Source organism: Rhinolophus ferrumequinum, chromosome 12, assembly GCF_004115265.2.
Source record: "Rhinolophus ferrumequinum isolate MPI-CBG mRhiFer1 chromosome 12, mRhiFer1_v1.p, whole genome shotgun sequence".
Classification (NCBI taxonomy): Eukaryota; Metazoa; Chordata; class Mammalia; order Chiroptera; family Rhinolophidae; genus Rhinolophus; species Rhinolophus ferrumequinum.
In genome coordinates this window covers 23,433,901-23,461,861 of record NC_046295.1, presented here as the reverse complement: position 1 = coordinate 23,461,861, position 27,961 = coordinate 23,433,901, and the positions used below count along the sequence as shown (strand labels likewise).

General features: G+C 37.0%; 1 protein-coding gene across 3 annotated transcripts in view; it reads right to left on the bottom strand.

Annotated features, from left to right (window-relative positions):
* Positions 1 to 27,961, bottom strand: part of TTC39B (tetratricopeptide repeat domain 39B) — a 132,946-nt gene that overhangs the window by 14,063 nt on the left and 90,922 nt on the right. For all 3 annotated transcript variants that reach the window (XM_033123043.1, XM_033123045.1, XM_033123044.1), the window contains 10 exons: positions 25,922 to 26,027; positions 24,485 to 24,550; positions 21,981 to 22,089; positions 21,331 to 21,398; positions 21,181 to 21,240; positions 19,588 to 19,749; positions 18,868 to 18,959; positions 14,918 to 15,044; positions 11,832 to 11,940; positions 854 to 971 (listed from right to left, as the gene is read on the bottom strand). In XM_033123043.1, the coding sequence (XP_032978934.1) occupies positions 854 to 971; positions 11,832 to 11,940; positions 14,918 to 15,044; positions 18,868 to 18,959; positions 19,588 to 19,749; positions 21,181 to 21,240; positions 21,331 to 21,398; positions 21,981 to 22,089; positions 24,485 to 24,550; positions 25,922 to 26,027 (1,017 nt within the window). The remainder of the gene's footprint in view (positions 1 to 853; positions 972 to 11,831; positions 11,941 to 14,917; positions 15,045 to 18,867; positions 18,960 to 19,587; positions 19,750 to 21,180; positions 21,241 to 21,330; positions 21,399 to 21,980; positions 22,090 to 24,484; positions 24,551 to 25,921; positions 26,028 to 27,961) is intronic.

Here is a 27,961-nt window from a genome sequence, read left to right as displayed (position 1 = left end):
AAAAATCAGGAGGTTTTCCATAAAATCCATATTCCAGGCTTTTCATGAAAAGTTGCATGGATGATTGTAACTGGGCCTACACTGTACAGAACAATCATCAATTAGCACTAAGGAGTGGCTGCATTGTCTAGAGAGAACACACAAGCTCCTCGGTCTGCAGTGCCTACCAAGCCCTATTCCTGCCATCACTCAGGAAGGCTGCTTGTCTGGCAGCTGTAGGTATTTGCATTTATGACTCCAGAAATAGAGAACAAAACCAGGCATCAGAACCTTGACTCAACTCTCTGTTTAGTAAAGGAGCAGAACATCACCATCATTAGTGTTATTAATATTGAGGAAAAAAACCCCAAAAACTCATGTATATACAGAAGAAATGCCCTTTCCAAAGGAGAAGCAGTTATAGCATTCATCACATGTCTTTCTTCCCCGCCAAATTACTATCTCAATGATGGCAAGTCTCTTTACTCAACTCTGAATCCCTAGGCTCCAGAACAGTCTCTGGCACACAGGGTGTGCTTAAATATCTATGGAATAAATAAACGGGAAAGCAAAGGCAGGAATCAAAAAAGTATCAGAGGTTCAATACATCGCTGCCAGAGTTTAGACAGACACCTGTTAGCTTGGCTGTCAGTTTAGTTTTTGTGGGTCACCTTTAAACACCAAGTGGAAATGCACAAAGCCACGTTCCACTTACATTATAATTTTCTTCTCGAAGAATGGAGAAAACACTACTGGATTCTCTCTCTGGTAACACCAAGGAAAAGGTTAGCAGCAAGAGATAAAAGCACTACTTTTTCAGTTATTCCCCAAAAGCCACAATTTCGCTCAGGTTGGTTTCCTTGTTTTTTTTTACCTTTGGATAACATGACTGAAACACAATTCCGCTTGCAAGGGCCGCTGTAAGTTTTTCAGGCAGCATCCTTTGAGCAGCTTCACTAAGCACTCGTCATCCACCGAGTAGTCACTGAAGTCTTAAAGCAAAACAAACAAAAATCACGCACAAAAAGAAAAACACTTTAAAGCTAAGAAAAATATTTTTTAGCACTTGCTATGCCTCACTGAACAAAACACAATGAAAAAGCAATTTTAATTAAAAGAATACTGAATGTACTACATTAGGTTAGTACACCATTTTATTAAGGAGTTCACTCCGCCCACTTAACATTTTTTTCCCGGTGCTCATATTCTGAATTATGCGTCCTTACATATAACAGCAGAAAATCTGAACTCTAAATAAAGAGCTTTATTAATGCTGTACAAGGTAAAGCCATGAGGAGAAAGAAGGCTGCCTCCTCCTGTGGTTCTGGCTTCTAAATGTGTTGGCTTCGTGCAGATGAGGATAACACTTCCATATGGAGAAGCAGATGGCTTCTACCCATTAAAAATTCAGGATGCAGAATACCCTCTCCAGATCATTATGTTCATAACTTATCAATCCTCCCAGGCTACCTTTTTTTGAGGGGATATTATGTCATACAATTAGATAAAATGGTTCTGAAGTACACACCAGTTACCTAAAATCCTCACCCACTACTAACTACTTGAGGCTAATGTAAAGGTTTTTCTTTCACCGCTTTGCCTTCTACAGCCCAAGGCTGTAGAATATTAAACAGAAGGAACCATATTATGTGTGACATCGACCTGACAAAGGTAGCCATTTCACATCTACCACTTTTGAAATTGGGGGTTTTTGCAAGTTAGGTGCAACTAAGAAGTCATTCCAGGCAGACTGATAATTTATACATTTCAGGCTGTGACAACACGGTGGTGGGGGCGAGGGGGAGGCAGTAAACCAAACTAATGAGGCCCTGGGAGCCCCTCATACTGGAATCCTCCTGCTTTCAGAACAAACCTCAGAAATTACCATTAACACATGCTGGTTTTCAGTTAGTGTCTATGGGAGGTTAACGATGCCACTTAACCAACTAGAAGGAAGTCACTTTACTTCTAGGTGCTGAAAACAGCTGATACTCACCTCTCGCTTCCAGATCTCATAGGTCATTCACCAAGAAAATCACAGATATCAATACCACTTTACCTTTCCTATTACTTAAGGACCACTTTGTAACACACACACACACACACACACACACACACACACACACACATTCATGCTTCTAATCACGGATGCTGGCTGAAATATACATTTAAGAAGCATTATCTTTCCAGGCCTACAACCAAACCCTTAGAGTCCATGTTAGATGCTAATTTTAGTATCATTTTTGTGCATTTTACTGAGTTCTGTGTAGATTTTCTAACAGTTCGTGTTACCACAAAATTCTGGTGCTCATTGAACGATGATTTTGCTTAGGAAAAGACATAACAGAATGGGAAGCTAAAGTACCAGTAACGCCACAACACACTTAACTTTCATTTAGATCAGGGGTGTCCAAAATGCGGCCCACGGGCCAACTGCGGCCCGCAATCCATTTTTAATTGGCCCACAGCAAATTCCAAAAATATATTTAGTTTACTTAAATAAACCAGGTGAGGCAATACGTACTTCACCTCGAGTGAGTGGCCCGGCTGTTTGTGTATTTTACCGCATATGGCCCTTGGTGAAAAACGTTGAAAAAAGTTTGGACACCCCTGATTTAGATCATGGGTTAGAGATATGGAAAATGGGTTCGAAAACACAAAAGTCCTCCAAAAACCTAAGAAAGCAAACCATCATTTTCTCAGACCACAGAGCACTATTTGTCAGATGACTATTTTCTCTTAAAATATGACTGTTTATGATTCTCCAGCTTATGGGTGAGTTCATGGATGAACATTTCAACAGTTTCCATTGTACATTCCAAGAAAATTACATGATAATGCTGCCAAAGCACATTTTCATCACAAAAGATCTGCACTTAATAATAAAACAAAGTGTAGGCTGAGGGGAAAAAAAAGTCTGAGGCCCAAACGTCAAAAATATCTATATTAAACTTTTTAGAAGCGAGTTGAAATATACCAAAGGAAAAAATTGAAAATAGATTTAGGAAGTGAAAAGCCATAAAGCAAATGACTTTCTTCTCTTTTAAGGAACTCTGTGTTTGCTATCCAATTTCACCAAGCAAATTAACCACAATGAATAGTCAAAGAAAAGCTATTGTACTAACTTCTGGCTACATGTTGAATGTGGTTAGATTTCAAATGAAACACTAATGGAATAAACAGCAAACGCTGACTCCAGGCATTTTATTCTAAATATTTTTCTCTCTTTAAACAGTATTCCTCCCTTTGTACCCATGACCAGCCTTTCAGAATTCTGGCATTGTCAGATTAGAAAACCAATTGTCCCCTCTGCCATCTTTGACTTTTGAGATACTTGCCAAAGGTAGAAGCAAAAACACATTCAATTCCTAATAATGAAGTGGAGGAGGGATAGGGTGAAGATGAAGTCACCTCGAGTTTACAATTTTACTCTATTCTCCAAATTTGGATTTTTTTCCTCTGACTCTGAAGAAGAATAGGAACTCAATTACTCAAAGATCATAACAGTCGTTGGGAAAGGGAGGCGGTTCAGAGGGAGCTCATGTCAGGCAATCTTCCTGCATAAAACAATGGACCTGGAAGAGATCATCATAAATTTCATGCGTAACACCTGGCAAAATCGATCTTCAGAAAACAAACCATATATACATTTTTTAACCTCGGGTAAGACATATAAAAACAGAATTTTATGAAATATGATGTGTCTGTCTGAGCTTCCCCCAGCCCTGCTTAAATATCTCTTAAGCCTATCATCTCAATATGTCTTTAAAAGAGGAAGGAATGGATAGACACATTGTCTTGGTTTTCTAAATCCCTAATGCATTTACATGCGTAGTTTGATACATATATTATTCCTTTAATTTTTTTCCCCCACCAATGGAGGGGCAATATAAACTTAAGGGTAGGGATGAAGAGCCTCCTTAAGTAGAGAAAACCCAGTGGTCCCTTAGGACTTCTTAATATGCAAATGCCCTGCTCCCTAGTGGTACATATTAGTCTACACTAAAAAGACGGACATTCAAACATCAGAATTTACTCTACTGAACCCAAACTCATCTTTGTAGCAAAACAGAGGAAGCAAGCTGGCCTATTTTCTGGGAGAAAAAAGTACCCTACAAATGTTTTCACTTAATAAAAAGTTTTCCTTTACCTCCCAGTTTTCAAAAATCCACTTATTTAAAAATATTCATTTTTCCATTTAGTTAAACTTTCATTTAGTTTGTGGATAGTGGGATTTAATCATACGTAAGTCCCTTAATAGCAGGAACAAATGTTTTCTCTGACTGTCATAATTCTATATCTAGCAAGGAAAGAGTGTTCAAATGAACAAACTGATGAAAAGTGGCCAAATTAGTCGGAAAAAAATGAATAGTAATAAAATTGTTCAAATACATTTTACAGAATTACATTTTGTGATATCTCATTTTTAAGGTGAACTTTCATACAGTTTCATTTCATATAATTTGAAATGATGTGACTTATGTTGATTTTTCACTCAAAAACAAATTGAAGTATTTTTCCTTTTTGAAATTATTTCACATTAAAAATAGTAAAGATCACCTCACCCATTAGGATCACTAACACAAAAACAAAAACCAAAAAAAATAAAAAGAAATAAAATAATAAGTGTTGACAAGAATGTAGAGAAATTGGAATCCTTGTACACTGTTGGTCGGAATGTAAAATGGCGCAGGGTCTATAGAAAACAGTATGGTCATTCCTCAACAAATTAAAAATAGAAATGGCATATGACCCAGTACACTTCTGGGAATATATCTAAAAGAAATGAAAGCAGGGTCTCAAAAAATTATTTGCATACCCATGTTCATAGAAGTATTATTCACAATAGCCAAAAGGTGGAAGCAATCCAAATGTGCATCGAAGGATAAATACATAAACAAAATGTGTTATATAATGTAATGGAAAATTATGCAGCTTTAAAAAGGAAAAGAGATTCTGACATGCTACAGTATGGATGTAGGGGATTATGCTAAGTGAAATAATCCAGTCACAAAGAGACAAATATTATATGGCTCCACTTACATGAAGTTTCTATAGTCAAATTCATAGAAACGAAGTAGAATGGTGGTGGCCATGGCCGGGGGTAGGGAGAAATGGGGAGTTATTGTTTAATGGGTATGAAAAAGTTCTGGAGACAGGTTGCACAACCATGTGAATATACTTAACATTACTGAACTGTATAGTTAAAAATAATTAACATGGTAAACTTTATGTACATTTTACTACCAAAACAGTGAAAACTTAAAAAGATACAATTATAAAAAAATAGTAAGGAAGCTCATCACAACTCTATGCTAATAGAAACTATACAGAAAATACGTTGGAACTTCTAGAACAACACACAAAGTCTGAAATGTCCATAAAGTGAGTCTGTCGTCTGTACTTATATATACGCTCCTTTGGTTGTGTGTAAAATAGACAAAACTTTGAAGTCTTCTTTTTGATCCCAGTTTCATGAGGCTTCTCATCCACTTGTTTCCCGGGTGCCCAGAAATCAAAGAGAATTATCAGTCTGTGAAGATGAATATCTCAATATTTGGCTTCTCTACCTAAGCTCCAGCTCATTAGGAGTTGAAGTGTTATAACTTTTCTCTAAAAGGGGAAGAGAAAAAGAAGACAAAGGGAACTATGGTCCTTTTATAAAAATGCTGCCTTTAATAGAAATTTATGGTAAAAATAGAACCACCGTACAATTGCATCAAAAAAAAAAATACTTAGGAATAAATTTAACCAAGGAAGTAAAAGACCTGTGCTCAGAAAATTATAAGACATTGAAGAGTGATAGTAAAGAAGATACGAATAAATGGAAACCTATACCATGTTCATGGATAGAAAGAATATAGTTAAAATGTCCATACTACCCAAAGCAATATATAGATTCAACACAATCCCTATCAAAATACCGATGACATTTTTCACAGAACGAGAACAAATAATCCTAAATAATCCTAAAATGTATATGGAACCATAAAAGACCCCGAATAGCCACGGCAATCTTGAAAAATACGAACAAAGGAGAGGTATCACGATACCTGATATCAAATTACACTACAAGGCCATAGTAACCAAAACAGCATGGTACTGGCATAAAAACAGACACATAGTTCAATGGAACAGAATAGAGAGCCTGAAAAAATTCCATGTCTGTATGGTCATTTAATCTACGACAATGCAAGCAAGAATTAACATTGGAGTAAAGACAGTCTATTCAATAAATGGTGCTGGGAAAATTGGACGGATACATGCAAAAAAATAAATGAAATTGGACTACCTTCTTAAACACAATCTACAAAAATAGTTTCAAAATGGATTAAAGACTTAAATGTAAGACCCAAAACCATAAAACTCCTAGAAGAAAATATAGGAAGTAAACTCGCAGATATTACCCTTAGTAATATTTTTACTGATATGTCTCCTAGAGCAAGGGAAAAAAAAGAAAAAAGAAATGGGACTATATCAAACTAAAAAGGTTTTCACAATAAAGGAAACCATCAACAAAATGAAAAGACATCCTACTGAATGGGATTGCCAATGATACATCTGATAAGGGGTTCATATCCAAAATTTATAAAAAAAAAACTCATATAACTCAACACCAAAAAACCAAACAGCCCAATTAAAAAATGGGCAGAGGACATGAAGAGACATTTTTCTAAAGAAGTCATACAGATGGCAAACAGACATATGTAAAGATGCTCAATGTCACTAATCATCAGAGATATCCAAATAAAAACCACAAGATACCACCTCACTCCTGTCAGAATGGCTATCATCAATAAATCAACAAATAACAAGTGTTGGTGAGGATGCAGAGAAAAGGGAACCTTTGTACACTGCTGGTGGGATTACAAATTGGTGCAGCCACTATGGGAAACAGTATAAAGGTTCCTCAAAAAATTAAAAATAGAACTACTTTATGACTCAGCAATTCCACTCCTGGGTAGTTAGACAAAGAAATCCAAACACTAATTCGAAAAAATTTATGCACCCCTATGTGGCTATTGTGGCGTTATGCACACTAGCCAGAACATGGAAACAACCGAAATGCCCATCGGTAGACGACTGGATTAAGAAACTGTTGTTCGTTTATACAATGGAGTATTACTCGGCCATAAAGAAGAATGAAATCTTACCATTTGCAATGATATGGATGGACCTAGAGAACATTATGCTACGTGAAATAAGTCAGACGGAGAAAGACAAATACCATATGATCTCACTTATATGTGGAATCTAAAGAATAGAACAAATGAACAAACTAATCAGAAACAGTCTCAGAGACATAGAGGAAAAACTGAGGGTTGCTACATAGGAGGGAGTTGGGGATAAGGGTGGAGATGAGGGAGAAGGTGAGGGGATTAGAAAGCACAACGGGTAACCACAAGATTGCCATGGGGATATGAAAGACAGTTTGGGAAACATAATCAATAGTGTTGTAAAGATTTTATAGGGTATCCGATGGACACTTGTCTTATTAGGGAGACCACTTCAGGGATGGTGTAGGTGTCTGACCACTGCAGTATACACCTGAAGCTGAAGCTGAAAAATAATGTCAACTATAATTTTATATACATATACACATAGTCACAGGATGTGGAGTACAGCATAAGGAATAGAGTCAGTGGAACTGTAACACCTATATACGATGTCAGAGGGGTAGTAGATTGGGGGTGGGGGGTTATCACCTTGTGAGGGGTATAAATGCCTAACTATTATATTGTTTTGTACATCTGAAACTAATAATAATAATTTAAAAAAAGCAATTGTGATACATTCATACAACGGAGTATTACGCAGCCATGAAAAGAATGCAATCTTACCATTTGCAACAACATGGATGGACCTAGAGGATATCATGCTAAGTGAAATAAGTCAGACTGAGAAAAACAAATACTATATGATCTCACTTATATGTGGAATCTAAAGAATGGAATAAATGAGCAAACAAAACAGAAATAGCCTCAGAGATACAAAGAAAAAAACGATGGTTGCTAGAAGGGAGGGGCATTGGGATATGGGGGAGAACATAAAGGGATTAGAAAATACAAATTGGTAGTCACAAAATAGTCATGGGGATGTGAAATACAGTATGGGGAATATAATCAATAATGTTGTAAAGATCATGCAGGGTGTCAGATGGGTACTGGACTTATCGGGGGATCACTTCATAGGTTATATATTAATAAATGCATAACCACTGCGCTGTAAACCTGAAACTAATATAAAATAATACTGAATGGCAACTATAATTAAGTATATATTTATATAGTCACAAGATGTAAAAGTACAGCATAGATAATATAGTCAACGGTATTGTAATAGCTACATATGATGTCAGAAGGGTAGTAGATTTGGGGGTGTTATTCACTTTGGGAGGGGTGTAAATGTCTAATCATTATGTTGTTTTGTACACCTGAAAATAATTTTAAAAAACAGAAATACCATATGATCTAGCAATTCCATTCTGGGTATCTATCCAAAGGAAAGGAAAACACTAAATCCACAAGATATAAGCACCTCATATTTATCGCAGCGTTATTTACAATAGCCAAGATATGGAAATAACCTAAGTGTCAATCACTGGATAAATAAAGATAATCAGGGCCGGCCTGGTGGCTCAGTCAGTTAGAGCTCCATGCTCCTAACTCCGAAGGCTTCCGGTTCGATTCCCACATGGGCCAGTGGGCTCTCAACCACAAGGTTGCCAGTTCAATTCCTCGAGTCCTGCAAAGGATGGTGGGCAGCGCCCCCTGCAACTAAGATTGAACAGGCACCTTGAGCTGAGCTGCCGCTGAGCTCCTGGATGGCTCGGTTGGTTGGAGTGCGTCCTCTCAACCACAAGGTTGCCAGTTCGATTCCTCGACTCTCGCAAGGGATGGTGGGCTGCGCCCCCTGCAACTAGCAACGGCAACTGGACCTGGAGCTGAGCTGCGCCCTCCACAACTAAGACTGAAAGGACAACAACTTGACTTGGGAAAAAAGTCCTGGAAATACAGACCGATCCCCAATATAGTCCTGTTCCCCTTCCCCAATAAATCTTCAAAAAAAAAAAAAAGATAATCACACACGCGAGCGTGTGCACACACATACGAATATTACTCAGCCATAAAAAAGAATTAAATCTCGCCATTTACAAAAACATGGATGGACCTTGATGGTATTATGCTAAGTGAAATAAATCAGATAAAGACAAATATGGTATGATCTCACTTATATAGAGAATCTTAAAAAAAAAAAACCCACGTTCATTAGATACAGAGAACAGATTGGTGGTTGCTGGGGACAGGGGGTCATGGGTGGGCAAATGGTGAAAGGGGTCAAAAAGTACAAACTTCCAGTTATAAAATAAATAAGTCACGGAGACGTAATATATAGCATAGTGACTATAGTTAATAATACTGTATTGTGTATTTGAAAGCTGCTACCATATTTCCACGAAAATAAGACCTAGCCGGACAATGAGCTCTAATGCGTCTTTTGGAGCAAAAATTAATAGAAGACCCAATCTTATATTATATGGTATTATATAAGACCCGGTCTTATATTACAGCAAAATAAGACCGGGTCTTCTATTAATTTTTGCTCCAAAAGACGCATTAGAGCTCATTGTCCGGCTAGGTCTTATTTTCAGAGAAACATGGTAAGCGAGTACCGTATTTTGCCATGTATAATGTGCTCCTGTGTATAATGCGCACCAACATTTTTGGCCCAAACTTTCAGGGAAAAATTCTTTTGTTTTAATTTTGTAATTCAAATTTTTATTTATTTACATTTAGGTACTTGTTTTTTGTATTATAAAGGAATTTTAGCATTTATTTTTTAACCCATTATGGTAGAAGAAATTTTACGTAACGAATAATTACAAAATACAAGAACAGATACAAGGCACAAGAAATGTTATGTACCGGTAACAAATTTACGATATGTATGCATCACAGAAGGCTAAGAACTCTTCATTATTGAAAGTTCGTTATAAGTTCAGCAAAATCTGTTATCGTATTCCAGGGTATTATTTTGCATACAGATATCGTCATTGATGTCTAGAGTTACAGTTTTAACTCATAAGCATAAACAAAAGAATTATAAACATTTATATAGATATGGAATTAGTACTACCCATGTATAATGCTCATCCTTATTTTTCCCTCACAAATCTGGGCAATAAAGTGAGCATTATGCACAGCAAAACGCGGCAGATCTTAAAAGCACTCATCAGAAGAAAAAAATTGTGTAACTATGTATGGTGACAGATGTTAACTAGATTTATTGTGGTAATCATTTTGCAATGTATACAAATACTGCACCATTATGTTGTACACCTGAAACTAATACAATGTTTTTTTATGTCAATTACACCTCGATTTTTAAAAAAAGTGTATGATATATTCAGCAAAGAAAAACTAGGCTAGTGTATGTCGGTACACTGACAGTTAACTATAAAAATAAGTCGGAATAGGATGAAATACACAAAAATTATAAATTAATTGTGTTGCAGGAAAAATATGGGTGACTTTTTTCACCTACATCTATCAACTGTAATGATGTGTTTAATTTTTTTAAATTGTAAAGAGTAATGTCATTAAGCATTTCAGTTCCATACCGTAGCTCCAAATACAAAACTGATCCAAATGAGGTCCTGGTCCCTGGAGCCATATTCACTAACGTACTCCCCATGGCGGGTGGAGGGGAGTAGGCAAGTATATTGAGTAGGGAGGCAGTGCTCCTTCAGTGCCCATCTTTTTCCAGCTAAGAAAAATGAGTTAACTGTTATAATTTTCCCTGACTGTGAATTTCTATGCCCTTTACCCTGTTTATCACCATAGAAGTTTTCATTTAACTTCTGTGGTTAGAACGTTCCAGATAATAAGACCATTATCTTGGGATGTTACCCAAATGATTTGGGGGTTGATAAGAAACGGCAAAGGGTACCATTCATGGCATGGCTTATCAAAGGAGAAAGCCTCTATTAAAGATAATTAGAAAATGTCAGAACAAGGAAACGTTGGATATCACCTGGTGCCACACCACTCTCGTTTTAAAAGAAACCGAGACTCGGAGCGATGAGGTCTGTTTCCTAGACTCTTGCAGCTGGGGAGTTGGGACTATAAGCCTTGTACTAACAGGCCAGCTGCTTCCAGGGAATGGAGCGTCCAGTAAACTGGAGAGGGGCCTCTAGTACAACTAAAAATAATGAGTGAAAAATTAAACTGTGATAAGATTAAACTTGAAAACAATTCTGTGTGTCTACAAAAACATATTCATTAGAGAGCAAAAGGAGGCATGGAAAGCGTCACAAACTAAAACCAGAAGTGCATGCTTTCCTTGTGCTGCTCTAACTCGACTGCCTTCTTCCTTTCATCCTTTTTGGTAACAGATTTATTAAGGTCTAATTCACACAGCATACCATTCACCTATCTAAAGTAGGCAATTCGCTGGCTTGAGTATATTACAGAGTTGTACAACCATCACCACAATCGATCTTAGAACATTTTCATCACCCCAAAAAAGAAATGCCATACCCTTGAGCTATCACCCTCACCTCAGTTTTCCCATCCCTTGGCAACCACTAATCTATTTTCTGTCTTTACAGATCATAACATGTAGTCTTTTGCAACTGGCTTCTTTCACTTAGGCTAATGTCCCCAAGGCCCATCCATGTTTGGCGCATGCATCATTCCTCCCTTCAGCTTGAATGCAATCACCCAGACACCTGCAGCCCAAGCTCTTTTGTCCTTGTGACACACACAGATTAACATGGGCAGATGTGCACAGGGATAGGATAAGAGAAGGGTAATGGTAAAAATTTCAAGGCTATTACTTTTCATACTTACTTTCATTTTGTAAAGTTGCCTCAGCCTTTTCAACAGTTAACAACAGATTTTCAGAAAGGTCCTTTCTTTTGCACAGTACTGGAAAACCATTCCAGATGTACATCATTTCCTAACAAGGAAGAATGAAAAACCATTTACAATTATGTGTGGTTATTTGATATCCTTTATGAAAACAAGGCAACAAAACTACGTATGTACGTTTTGCCTTGGTTGCTGGGGATCGCGGGACAACATTTAGGGATCATTTTCCTTAGCGTTCCTCACTTGAAGTTTCGTGATTTTATTATATGCTTTTTGCCTTTTATACTATGAAGTAATTTAATACATACAGTATAGCATGTTTTTACTGAAAAATTAATTTACTCATTCATTTAACAAATATTTATTAAGTACCTACCGGTATTTAATCCTTTTAGAATATAATAAATTACAGACACAGAAATAAATATAATATTTTAAACTGATAGTATAAACAATTCTATCTAATACAAATTTTCGTTGTTACTCTTAAGGGAAACATTTTAAAATATCTGTCAATCATTTACATAGATTGCCTCCAAGAACATCACGGGAAATGAACACAGGAAATATTTTACTGGGCTTAGATTCTTTTATACCATTAAAACATGTGACAGTCCAGTAATGCAATCCAATACGCAGAAAATGCATTCATTTAAAGGTCATATGGTTGAATGAAAGCACCTGAAAAGGGAAACTAATGCTTTCTCATTGCAAATTACATTTAATAGGCTAAGAGATGAGTGGGATTTTTTGCACCAAAAGCAAATGTGCTTTTGCTTAAAAATATTCTTCTAATCTTCCTGGTAGTGCAGTTCATATTTTTAATGGAATGAAATAAGCAGGGTGATTAGTACCTTCTTGGAAATATATTTGAAAATATTATAAAGATACTGTTTGAACAGCTTCTTACAGGGAAGCAGTGGAAATGAAGAAAATGCATTTGAGTAGAGTGGCAACAAAGTCATCTTTACTTTATGGCACTGAAAAAACTAAGGTCAACACATGCTAAGTTTTATTTTACATCTAACAGTTTCTTGTTGCTGATAGGTCAATTCATTACTAACAGCTCGATTCATTACATTAATGGAATATTTATGTTAATTGACGATGATCGCTTTTAAAATTTTGCATTTATTAACGAAATATTTCATCAGAAGAAGACAAGCTCCTATCTGAGATTTTCTGAAATACAGGATTTTAGGCAAATTCCTAGTTACCACAAATTCAAGCCAATTTTACACCCTAAGATCTGGAGAAATAAGTACAGTGAGTTAACGTTCTGTAAGACCCTTCATAATCAAAGCAGGATATAGCTAACATCTAAGTTCCATAGCAGAAAAAGAACTATGGTGCTCTGGAAGATTTTCAGGAAAGTTCTGCAACACAGAAAGAACACATTTCCAAGCACAAATCACTGACAGAAATGAATCAGGAATGGAGCTAAAACCTGTAACTGGTAAAACAGCAGGAGGCTCCCAGGTTACCTGGGAAAGAGGGATATTTGGTCATTTTTGTGATTTGCATGCTGCTCGTTTTTATCGGTGCTCATATTACAGTATGTTAATATTTTGTCTCTCACAGGCACAGAGTAACCTGTTCTGAGGGTAGTGTTCCCTGAGACTGTTTATCTGAAGTGGGGAACACCTGGATCTCAGTACTAGCTGCAGGCCCACCTCCCATCTGCCACCTGTATTCTGTGGGCTGCAGTTTTCTTTCTCACAGTATATTTTTATAAAGAGTTCCTATAATTCGATGATCAAACAATAAACATCCTAATGAAAAATTAGAGAAGTCTATGAAGAATTCATACAAAAAGGAAATAAAAAGGAATAAGCACATAAAAAGATGCTCAACTGCACCAACAGGAAAATGCAAATTAAAATAGTAAAACACTGCTGGTAGAAATTTAAATTGGTACAGCCTTTTTGGAGGGCAGCTTGGCAATGTCAAAATATTAAATGTATATACCCTACAACCAACCAGGACTTACATTGCTTTCCTAGAGAATTATATGCCCATGTACAAAAAGAGAAATATAAAAGAATATGTATGCACTGTAGCATGTTTAAAATAGGAAAAATTAGAAACAACTGAGTGACTTTCAAAGGGGAATAACTGAATATGAATAAACTGAATAACTGAATAAATGTTTTGTTAAAAATTTTCCACAAAACCCCAGAGGAAAACTGAAGATGTTAGCTTGCACTAAATGGCTTTTCTGTGCTACGTGACTACTTACGCAGAGCTAACGCCTCAAAGGGCCACAGTAATTTGATATATTCAGTACTTTTAAAAAGAGTCTTCATTACAAAAATTTAAGTTGAAATTACACTTTTTAGGAAGTCTAGCCTACGTGGCATAATGATTAATAATGTGACACCAGCACTGCGCTGTCAAATGTAGCAGCCAGCAGCCACTTAGGGCTTTTGAGCACAGGAAATGTGGCTAGTCCAAATAGAGATGTACTCTAAGCAAAATACACACCAGACTTCAAAGAATTAGTACCATATAAAAGAATGTGATATACCTCATGTAATTTTTATTGATTACAAGTTCAAACAACAACATTCTGCATAAAATGGATTAAACAAAATATATTCTTAAAATTATTTGCAGGTTTCCTTTTCCTTTTTAATTTTTACCTTTTCATTTTGAATGTGGCTACTAGAATAGGTAAACTTACATATGAGGTTTACATTATAATTCAACTCAAATTCAACTGAGTCAACTCACCTCTCTTTGCCTAAATTTCCTTTTCTGTAAAATGGGGCTACAAAGAGAAACTACCCTCATAGAGTTACCGTAGGAATTAAATGACATATATTTTTAAAACAGCCTTTATCATAGTGCCTAGAACATACCAACCAGCCAAAAAAGCATTAGCTAAAATATTTATTATTATGTAATTAGTAACAATTTATTTACGAATGTTCACCTTACACAAACACTTACAATGGTTTTCAATTGAGCTAAACTTCACAACAAAAGTTAGGCACGCTCCCTGCAGCTATGAATAGACAATTTATTTCTAGAACGCAAACAGTAAGAAAAATAAAGGCAGGTACCAGGGCAGGCAAGACGAGCTTCACAGGGGCAGGCAATGAGGCGGAGTAACGTCGAGACTTCCTCACAGCAAACTTCTCAGTAGGAATAGATTTCCCGGCAATTCTCTGCTTCAAACCCTCCACCTGTCTGTGAAGAGCCCCACCCCAGCGAAAGGTCATTAGAACACAGGCAGTATTTGTACCTACGCCAGCAGCATCAGTACCACCAAGAAACCTGTTCGAATGCAAATGTCCAGGATCCACCCCAAACCTAAGGAATCAGCAATTCTAGGGCTCGACCCAGCTCTCTGGATTTTAATGAGTGCGTGAGGTGATTCTGAAGCATGCTCAAGTTTCAGAACTCTGGTTGACACATACGTCCTTCTAGTTAGCATATATCTTGATCTAACACAGGAAATCTAGATATAAAATTGGCAATTTCGGTAAGCAAAAAGGAAAGAGTCCAAAGTAGTTACTTACCTTGTAGATACTCAGAGGTAAGAGAATATGCTGGCATATTCCCTATCCCTATTGCCAAGGGTGACACAGATCTATAAAATAATGTGGCTCAAAAGACAGCTGTCAAGTAATATGAAACTGGGGAAAATGTTTCCACAAGCATACTACGAGATTTTGAAAATAATCAGCTAAGGACAGGCGCCACGTTTACAAGCTTTCTCTCAAAATTCTAAGAAATTCCAATTATGAAATTCACAAGCACAGAAAATGAGAGTAGGATGAGGAGACCACACGTTCCTAGAGCACTTCCTTATACATAAATTTGTAAATGGATCAAATGCGTTGCAGAGAAAGAATTCAGGAAAAGATCCAATTTCATCACGGAAAGAAAGATGAAATGAGAAAAAATATTGCAATATGAGGACAAGATTGCATTGGGTTATTTCTGGCCACAATTTGGGGATACGGGTTTTAAACCAGAATGCCCAGGCCTTGATGTCCATTAACATCAGTGGAAGAAGCAGTGGAAACGCGAGGTGGAGGCTGGGGGAAGGGTCCGAACACGCACACCGGACATGAAGTCTCACGGTTTAACGGTCACAGAGTACGTACGAAGAAAATATTCCTTTTAGGGACTCGCCTGTCATCCCTACAAATTAGATGCTATCGATCATACAGCAGACCTCAAACTTTCTCCTGAAAATCAGATTGGTCATGTTTCGAAGAAATTGTTTTGATATGGAAAAAAGTTATTCTCAAGTGGAGGAAATAGGAAGGAGATTTAAAAGATTTCAATGTATTTTAATATTCCATGATATTCCATAAGTTGTTGTTTATGTGAAGTGGAAAAATGCATTTTACCAGTAAGAAGTAGCATTTATGATACCATGGCTTCTACTAATGTTGACTCTACAATTAGTAACCATGGTCCTGTTTTAAAAAACCTTTTTAAAAAGAGATGAAAAGATCGTCCTGGTCATGCCTTCACATTTGTTCTGATAAGTCTGAAGGTTCAGCTAAGATACTATCTCTCATAATGTGGCCATACGATTTAATATTCCATTTAAGTGGTTCTGTCATCAATTATGTTTGAAGAACGCCGAGTTGCTTCTCCATGCCTTAACTCTCTCATCTCCAGTAGTCGTCTCTTCCTTTCTACCACAACCACCTGCCCCTTTATCACCTGTAATTGTTCTACCTCAAAGCACAAATTCAAGCACACCACCCTTTGAACACCATTCTCCTCATTCTAACATGGCCATCTCATAAGACTTCCCGGGCACGTGCCCTTCAACTTTCTCCCAATCTAGCAGTCTCTTTCGTTCTCCCTGTTCTTCCATACCCCTCCCTGCTTAGTTGCCCTGTCCTATACTCCTGCACGTTCCGGCCTATGTCCTAAACTCCTGTGTCCACTGGCAAGTCGCTGCAGTCATGTGGCAAAAACCCAAGCCGGGGTGAAGCTCAGTACCCACCTGCCCTGTACTCACACTGAGAGCAGATTGGTATTCCTATAAATTCATCAGCTCCAACCTCCAGTGGTCCCTTGACTGCCGGCTGTTCCCCCTACCAGAGGGCTCATCACTTCACTGTCCCACTCCCTGCAGCAACAATTTCAATCATTTCCCATCCTCCTCAGGCCTCCAGACCGACCACTTCTCTTTCACTTTCAACAAAAGACCCTATCTCCCACACTTCATAAAGAAAAACAGAAACAATGAGGTAGGAAGTCTTCCATCTCATACCACCACAGATAAGCTCTGCACCTATTCTGTACTCCTTCCGTCCTGACACAAAAGAGGACCTGGTCCTCCTTCTAGAGAAATCCAATCCTGCAATCAGTGTTTCGGATTCTATCCTCTTGCCTTTTCAGGAAACTTACAAACATTAATTAACTCATTTTCCACAATAAAAGTGTGCAACTTTTATTTCTCAACTGGATCCTTCTCAGTGGTTTTTGAGACTGCTCAGATCTCTCCCGTTAAAACACCCTTTGATATTACATCTCCCTACAAGCTCTCTGTCTCTCCCCCCCCCCATAGTCAAAGTTACCCAGGAATGTATTTATGTTCAACTCTCATTCACTCTTTAGCCAACTCCAATCTGGTTTCCACCTCCATTCTATTACCTTATCAGCTCCTGCTAGGGCTACCAGTGATCTGTGTCACGAAATACACACTTCATCTTATTTTGAAATGGAATTCTGTGTTCTGTGGGACATAGTTTGAATAATCCTTGACATTTCTTTTTCCTTTGACCTGTATATTAAAAAATGTAGCATCGTGTCCATCAAATATGGGCTTTGTTTTAGTTTGTTAAATGTGTAATACTCCCTCTTGCAACAGGGTCCTCTCACATGCTGTTCCCTTGGTCTGAAATGGCATGATGACAACTCCCACTGCCTCAGCAGCTCCTACTGGAGCTCCTTCAGACCTCATCTCAAGCATCCTTCACTCTACGCACTTATACACACCTCTTTTCCCATTAGGGGATGAGGGGACAGCAGGGAGTGTTGGTGATGCAAGTATCATCGGTGTCTGACTTGCTAACTGGTGGTCTCCATCCCTGAGAGGAGGAAGAACACGGTGTTTGCTAGGGAAGCCTGGAAATGGTGAGTTTAAAATACTTTGTCATATCCAAGTGAAGGTGGATACAGGTGTCTGGAGTTCAGTCACGAGGTCTAAACTAGAGATTTAAATTTGATTTGGATGAGATTCCCTAAGGTGGAGGCGCTAAGACTGACCTTTGAAATAAAAAAGCATGGATATTTAATAACTGGATAAAGTAGGGTGAGCCTACAAAGATACTAAGACGGACTGATGACAGAAGTATGAGGGAAAAAAATCAGTCATGTATTGTAATTTTGCATTTATTTCTGTGATTATTTCACTGATACCTAGTTCCATTATAAACTGCACAAGGACAGGAGCCATGCCTATTTATGCAGCACCTAACACAGTACCCTTCACACAGTAGGTGCTCAACAAAAAGGTTACGGATGGATGGATGGATGGATGGATGGAAAGAAGGACAGATGAATGGATGGATGGATGGATGGATAGTGGTCTAAGCAAGGTTAAACAGATTACTTCACAGCAGAGCTTCTCAGAATCTTTGACACAATAATGAAAACGAAGGATACATTATCTATGTTTTTCTAAGTTTACCTGATTACAAAATACCTTTGATTCAAAGCGACAGTTAACATCTTTTGCTAACAATACCATTTTAGGAAACGTGTTTCAAAATGCAGTAGCAAAGCCCCAATAACAAAACAAAAATAATGTGTTGTCAAGATTCCCAGTCACACCAGTATATCTGCAAAATCCTGCTAAGAGGATGACATTTTGGCTCTTAGCTAACTGTATTTTTCTAAGAGTTTCTGTATCAAATGAGTAACTAAATTAAAGACATAAGAAGGTGAAGCATGGAAGAGCACTAAGGGAAAAAGAAATATATTTGTGCACTCCTCTATACATGCAGGGTCTTGGTTATCAAAACAGTGTTTTGCTTACCTGAATAAAGCTACCACATTCTCTTTAGTTGCCGCTACATCCTCCTCTGGAAGCATACTCAAAATTGCAGCTTTTAGGAACACATATGTTGCCTGAGGAAATGAAGAAAAGCATCTAGTTATAGAACATCCCTAGGTGCATGACATTTCTACCTTGCAATCAGAAATGACCTACAAACCTTCCAAATATGGTATTTAAGAAGCGTCAAAGAAATAAATGGAAATGAAGTCTTATATTGCCTGTTGCAAATGAGATGAACACTTTTCACCTAATTTTGACCATTTTCCTATTGTACATCTATAGCTTTTATGAGTGAGAACATGGACAAAATGGACAAGAGATCATTATCTCATTCCTCCCAACTTCTCACAAATAACCAGAATTAATGTTGATTATCATAAAAAACTGTCATAAGGGCATTGGAAGGTCTACAAAAAATTATCAAAACTATTGCTATTTAATAACTTTTAATATATAAGTGCAGTTCCTCTTCAGAGGTAAAGCCTCTATTGAAAAGGACTCTGGATGGTTTTTAAAGCATGTTGTGCTCAGGACAGTGGTTATAAACAACAGGTACTACATGCACATTTCCTCTTTGATGGATCTCTAAGTTGAGAAAACGGAGTCCATACCATACTACTAAATGAACAGTACTTAATGCAAATCATCCTGTACACTTATTAGCAAACAAATGACATTAATAAAAGCACCGTACTTTACCTTGGACCATTTACTCTCTTTGCAAAGCAGATCTGAGTAGTAATATGCCTTCATCCAGTTTTGTTGGAATACATGAATCCACATCAGCTCCCAATAACAGAGATGGTGAAACTGTTTCCATTCTTCTTGAACTGAAATGCATTTTCGAAATATCTCTTGTGCCTATAAGTCAATTGCATAAAGCTGATCATCCAGATATTACACAAGGAGATAATAACCTAATGGAAAAATACATAAAACACTTTGTACAAAAAGAACAAATCACCATTAAACCATTCAGTACGACAATATGTTCCTTATATGCAATGATGCAGCTAAGTTCTGCCTCTTGACTGTGAGGAGGTCATGAAACTTTATAATGTAGGAATAGGGAAGTTCCTTCCTAAATAACATATAAAATGTAGAAGTCCTTTATGAAAACACCAAAAATAAAAGTCAGAACTTCCACAGGGAAAAATACACCTTAAACAAAATCAAAGGCAATGGACAGACTGGGAGAAGATATCACCACATACATAACTACCAAAGGGTTAACCCTCATCATACAATAATTTTATAAAATCCTTAAGAATAAGACAAACAACTCAATAGGAAAACTATCAAAGATATGAATAGGCAAATCAGAGAAAAAGATACACAAGTAACAAATACACATATGAAGAAATTTGTAAACTGAAAAATATAAATTTTAAAATTAGGTTATCGTTTTTTGGCCATGAAATTCACAAAAACAAAACAGATGGGTAATGTCCAAAGTTGGCAAAGAACATTGGAAACAAGTATTCTCTATCTTTACAGAGTTTAAATGGAAAAGTCTTAAGTTAGGAGGTCAGTTTGGCTGAATGTATCAAAATACATTCAAAATACATCTTTGACCTAGAAATCCTAATGATCAGAATTTGTCTTATATAACTACCTCTATTCACAGAAATATACATGTAATGATGTTTACAACAGCACTGTGTACAGTAGCCAAATATCTATCAACAGTGGACTGCTTTAATAAGTATAGTACATCCATCCCATGGAATGAAATCTAGCCATCAAAAAAAAATGAGGGAGGTTTAAATACACTGACCTGGAAAGAAATCCAAGAAGTATTGTTTAAGTAGAAAAAAAGAAAATTAAAGAAAAATACATTTATCTTTCACTCCACTTATATAGAAGAAAATTGTGAGTATATTTACATAAAAGGTTCTTTATCTTGTTCTTTAAGGGAATTAGTGAATAATTTCCTTTGATGAGGAGCACACATGTAGTACAATGGAGTTGTATCTTATACAAGGGCTAGATTCCAAAGTCAATATGTGATACAGAAATTGATAATAGTTGAGCTTTTTGGAAAATCCCTTAAATTGTCCACCTGTACTTTGTATATTCTACCCTGAACTGCCTCTTTATGTACACTATAATCGGTAATCTACTACATATAATAAAATGCACACACAAAATTAAATTTTGACTTTTTAATTACGTAGCTTTTTCTTTGTTTATGTCTAGTGCATATAGCCAAATTTACGTATGTTGAATGAGTGTGTGATGCAACTCCACCATACAGACAACTCCCAAAATGACTCCCTCCAAATAAGTTACCTTTTCCACATTTCCTTTCAGGAGCTCTATTCGAGCATGGTAAAACAACATGAGTGAGCCCTGTGGAGAAAGGGAGAAAACAGACTGTTCAGTGCTCATCCCTGGTTGACTAATTATGGTTGAACCATACACTTGAAATTTTCGGCATACATTTGGAAACTGCTGGAGGAAGGGTGCAAGGAGACCCTCTGCTTCCACAAGATTCACCTCTCCCGTACCTAGAAATTGAACAGGAAAAGTCTCAGTCTTCATAAAACATGGTAGATACTGATAATTAATTCTCTAAATTTCATTAAAATATAGCAAAGCTCTCTTCATGGGAAAGAAGAAAACTGTTATTTTGTCATTTTTACAGCTGAAAAATAAAAATAGGACAAGTCTCATCTATGACTTTAGTTTAAGAAAACTCTAGGACAGACTAATTCTTAAGAATGGAGGTGGTTGTCTTAGATTCTTAAATGGAATTTCTGGCTTTAATAGCAATATTAACTTATTTTAGCCCAAAATTTAATTTAAAAAGAAATCTAATATGAAGATGCTAAAATAGATCACTATCAACCAGTTTTATAGAATTCCTTTAGCTGAGAACAGATTTAAAAATTCAATGAAAGAAACCCTCCACCCCCACTGCCAAATGTCACTATGACAAATGTCACTATTTTCCATCTTTACTCAAAAACAAATAAATTAATAAATAAATAAACAAATATAGACTACTTTTACTAGTTTTTCTAAATTTGTACTTACTCAAATAAAAGATAATCAACTGTCAATGACATAAAATGTAATACAGTCCTTACCAAGTATTAGGGAGATATAAGTATGAAAAGCTAGTATAGTTAAGCAGCATAGTGGAGACCTCATACTTCTTCCAGATGCACCTTCCCGTAACTGAAGGAGGCCCAATTCCTGTGGCAAATAAATGCATTTTAAAATGAGAAGAGCATGATTAAAAAATTATATTTAACATTATAATTAAAATGGCAAAGGTTGAAGACAGAGAGAATCCTAAAAGCAGCAAGAGAAAGGCAACTAAAACTGCTAAGGGAGCTCCCATAAGACTGTCCGCTGATTTCTCAACAGAAGCTTTGCAGGCCAGAAGGTATTGGCATGAAATACTCAACATGTTGAAAAGTAAGGGCCTACTACCAAGGGTACTCTACCCAGCAAGGCTATTACTTGAAATTGAGGCACAGATAGAGTTTCCCAGACAAGAAAAAGCTAACAGAGTTCGTCACCACCAAACCACTATTACAAGGAATGTTAGAGGGACATCTTTAAGATGGAAAAAAAAAGTTCAAAAATATGAATAATAAAATGGCAGTAGCTACATATCTATCAACAACTACTTTCAATATAAATGAATTAAACGCTCCAATCAAAAGACATAGAAAGGCTGAATGGCTAAGAAAACAAAACCCTTACATATGCTGCCTACATGAGACTCACTTCAGATTGAAAGACACACACAGATGGAAAGTAAAGGGATAGAAAAAAATATTTCATGAAAATGGAAATGGAAGAAAAGGAAAAAAGCTGGAGTAGCAATACTTATAGCAGACAAAATAGACTTTAAAACAAAGGCTATGACAAGGGACAAAGAAGGACCCAGTAATCCCACTTTTGGGTATTTATCCGAAGAAACCCAAAATGGAACTTCGAGGGGACATGTGCATCCATATGTTCATTACATCATTGTTTACAATGGCCAAGATGTGGAGGCAATCTGGGAGAATGAATAAAGAGTAGGTGGTATATATATACTGTGGACTATTGCTCAGCCATGGAAGGGAATGGGTTCTTGCCATCTGCGGTGGCATGGATGGACCTAAAGGGTATTGTGTTGAGTGGAGTATACCAGACAGAGAAAGACAGATGCAACGTGATTTCGCTTATATGGGGAATCTGAAGAACAAAATAAACAAAACAGAAACAAACTCATAGATACAGAGAACATATTGATGGTTGCCAGATGGGATGGGGGTTGGGGGTGAGTTAAAAAGGGGAAGGGATTAAGAAGTACAAATTGGTTGTTACAAAGCAGTTATGGGAATGTAGGGTATCACATAAGGAATATAGTCAATAATATTGTAATAACTATGGATGGTGTCAGATGGGTACTAGATTTGTTGGGGTGATAGATGGGAGGGGGTTGGGGAATAGGGTGAAAAGGTGAAGGGATTAAGAAGTACAAATTGGTAGTTACAAAACAGTCATGGGGGTGTAAAGTAAAGCATAGGGAGTATAGTCAATAATATGATAATAACTATGTATAGTGCCAGGTGAGTACTAGACTAGTCAGGGGAATCACTTCTTAAATCATATAAACGTCTAACCACTAGGCTGCACACTTGAAATGAATGTCAAATAACACTGAATGTCAAGTGTAATTGAAAAATCAAAAAGGGGGGAAGGGAAGGGGAATAAGAGGTCCAAATTTCCAGGTATAAAACAAATAAGGCATGGGGATGTAATGTACAGCATAGGGAATATAGTCAATAATATTGTGACAGCATTGTACGATACCATATGGTTGCTGGACTTGTCATGGTAATCACTTCTTTAGGTATATAAACATTGAACAACTATGGTGTATACCAGAAACTAACATAATATTATATGTTAGCTACCTTTTTAATAAAAATCTTTAAAATATAAGTCATATTCAGACACTTTAAAATGCTAGTTCAGGGGCAGCAAGATGGCTCAGTTGGTTAGAGCGCGAGCTCTCAACAACAAAATTGCCGGTTCGATTTCCGCTTGGGATGGTGGGCTGCGCCCCCTGCAACTAGAGATTGAAACAGCGACTGGACTTGTTGCTGAGCTGCGCCCTCCACAACTAAATGGAAGGACAACAACTTGGAGGTGATGGGCCTTGGAGAAGCACACTGTTCCCCAATAAAAAAATTTAAAAAAAATACTGCAACTATGCTTGATCCAAGCGAATCATAAAATGAGGCTTGGAAATCCAGTCTAATTTCCTGGTTTTACAGAAGACTCTGGGATTCCAAAAAAGTAAAGGAAGCAAATTTGAACCACACAGGAGTACAAAAGGTCCAGTAAGCAGCAATATTTGTAAAATAAAAATTTTAATCCCAGATTAGGTAACAGAGACAAAAAATTGAAACTTTCAAAAGAAACACTATCTCAACTCCTGAAAAATATGATCAAGGACCTATGGCTCATTATTGTGCTGCAAACAAATTGCCAATAACTGTCATAAGAACATGTTGCATTGCTCTTATATTAAAAAAAGTAATGTTTTATTTTCACTGTCAAAATTAAGATAAAATAAAATGTGTACCCTATTTCCAGAGAATCCTATGAATTCTAGCAGTCTGATAATCCGTGCTGGTAAAAGGGACAGCATCTGTAAGAAAAAAAGTACAAGTGTACTTATGTATTAGTGTATCTAACTGTAGATAAATATTAAACTCCAAACCACTTAAAGTTTTAATGATTCAGTAACATGAAAAATTAGAACCAAGTTTTAGTCACTAGACATGTCTCAATCATCACATACTATAATCATTATTTGTAAATGAATTTAATTAACTAAGACAGTGAACCTTAAAAAAGTAAAAAACAAAAACAAACAAACAAAAAAACCCCACAGCAAAACAAAAAACTGGCCTTTTCAGGATACTCTAAAGACTACTTGCTCCTTTCATGTGGAGTGATGAAGTGATGTGAAGGCAATCCCTCAGTGCCCACCTTTCCAAACAAGGTTTCTTTTAGCATCCTTTTCCAGAAAGCAGAAGTCTATTGTATTCTGTAGGATATGCAGCCATCACCGAGAAGTGGACAGGTGCAGCACTACAGCCCTTTTCTGGGACAACCCTGAAGAGTTGTGGTGAAGGGAAATCCTCCCAGTGCAGAACTTCAAGCAGTGAACAGGGTTGTTCACTTGGCTTGGAAGGAGAAATGGCCATATGTGTGATTATACACTGATCCGTGGGCTGCAGCCAATGGTTAGGTCGGATGGTCAGGGACATAGAAAAAAACATGATGGAAAATTCATGACAAAGAGGTCTGTGGAAGAAGTATGTGTATAAACCTCTCAGAATGGGCAAAAACCATGAAGATATGTGTGTCCCATGTGAATGTTCACTAAATGGTGACCTCAGTAGAGGATAATTTTCATAATCAAATGGATAGGGTGACCCATCCTGCGGTCTCTTTCCTCTGTCACCTCTGTCATCAACCAATGGGCTCATGAACAAAATGGCCATGGTGGCATATACACTCATAAACAGCATTCCCTTTACCATTTTATTTTCTCACCAATTCCAGTCAAACCTTAATAAAATTCCAAAATCTCTAATATATCACAATTTGACAGATATCTACTCAAACTCTTTATCTCCCCCAAAACATCAATATTATTCCTCCAAGTTATAGCACTCCCTCACCTCTTTTCAATTCCAAAGCCACCAATGCTGTAGCAACAACATTTCTGAGGTGGAAATGGAACTGGACTCCAAGCTCCTTATCACTGAGAAACATTACTAGACTGCTCCATGCTTTCCTCAGGGCACAATCCAACACTACTCTAAACACGTGCAGGACTTTACAACACATACTGACCAAAGCCCCACACAAGAAAACTGATCCCATTATGTCACTTATCAACTAAACCCAGGTAGAGATTCGGGGTGAGGTTCAAATGCAGTTCAGAAGGCACCGAAAACCTATGGTTCTTTTACAAAAGATTCTGGCTGCTTTATACTTATGTACTTACCAAATTAAAGGCCCCTATTCCAAGTTTGACACCCCCTTCAAACTCATAGAAGAACGGTTGCTCGATTTTGTTCTTCTGAATTACATGCAGGATAGAAAGACATTCTCTAGATTGAAGAAAAAAGTTATAGCGTAAGTTTACTAGGACTCTGAAAATCATCAAGTCAAATTTCACACTCACACATTATAAAATAATTATGTCATTATTCCCAAAATACTAGGGAATATTTAAGTGGATGACATTGTGCCAAGTTTTACTCTTAAGGCTCTTGGATAATAAACGCTGAAGAGAATGACACACCCATTTCTACACTGTTTATCAGGAAGAATCTTTCTGGGTTTAAAGAAAGAGAGGATGTAAACACCAGCAACCACAACTCAGGAGCCATAGGACCACAGGACTGTGATCTCAGCTTCCCTGCAACATGTTAGAGGGGACCTCCAAGCAGTGTTCTTCTCCTCAGCTGTACACACACGCCAGTCACCCTACTTTCCACCAAGCAACTGAAATACTACTGACAAAAAGATTTAAATTTCAGTGTGATCACCATGGGCTCAAATAGACCAAATAAATTAAAGCTTGTCATTAGGAAAGATTGAAAGATGACAGCAGATTTCATCACAGTGGCCCCCTTTGTCCTCTTATGTTTTCCTGTTCCACACAAGCAAAACTTTCTGATTTCTCACTTCCATTTCTTTTCTATGAATGTCTCCCTTTCCCGTCACATCTCCAATGCAAATTAAATCAGAAAAATGCAAACTAACAAAATGACAGATATAAAAATTGGTAATAACGAGGAATTGCTTATTAAATTGACAAATATATTTTAAAGGTATTAAGAAATAACCAGATGTTATGTATCACTTGCTGTGATTTAATTATAAAGCATACACCTTCATTTATGACATATTCTAGCCAAATGAATCTAGAAATTCTGCAGATCTAACTTACAGTTTACAGGAAATATAAGGGGCTAGAGAAATGCTATGGACTGCATTATGTCCCCCCCACCCAAATTCATAGGTTGAAGCTCTAACCACCCAGGGTGACTGTATTTGGAGATTGGGATTTTAGGAGGTAATTCAGAGTAAATGAGGTCATAGGGTGGCGTCTTAATCAGTAAAATTCAGTGGTCTTATAAGAAGAGGAAGAGAACGAGATAACTCTCTCTGTGTCATGTGAGGACAAGTGAGAAGGTGGCTGTCAGCAAGCCAAGAAGAGAGTCCTCACCAGAAACTGATCATGCTGGAACCCTGAAATTGGACTTCCAACCACTAGAATTAGGAGACAATACATTTCTGTTGTTTAAGCTACACGTCTATAGAATTTTGTAATGGCAGCCTGAACTCACTAAGAAAAGAACCAAGCTAAATGAAACTAAAGAAAGCCACCAAAGAAATCTGTGGATATTCTGTAGGACAACTGGACTGGGCTTTTCAACAACTGTCATGAATATAGAGACTCTTCTAAAATAAAATACATTTAATGGACATAAACATCAAATGCATTAGATAGTCTTGGGTTGGATCCTGGTGCAGACATACCAGGAATAAAGAAATTTTGGGCCAAGTGGGAAAATTTGAAGATGGATTGGGTATTACATGAAATAAACATTTACTGGCATGGAAACATAAAGCTCATTAACTGGAAAAAGCAAGTTACAAAAGAATATGTATAGTGTTATCTCATTTTCATTAGAAAATACAAAAATATTTAGATTTGTATAGAAAATATTCTAGAAGAACACATACTGAGGTATGAACAGCTGTAATCACTGACTGGTAAGAGTATACGGTGTGTGTGTGTGTGTATGTTTGTTTTAATATTTGTTCATTGACATTTTCCTATTTTGTAAAATATATATGCATTGGTGATAATAAAGCATTATTTTAAGTTTTAAATGGAACACCAGGGCTGGCAATGGTAAGAACAAATGGATACATTCACCTACTTCTGGTGGTTATAGTGCAGGGGTTGGCACACTATTGGAACAGTCATACCCATTCATTTATTTATTGTCTATGGCTGCTTACACACTAC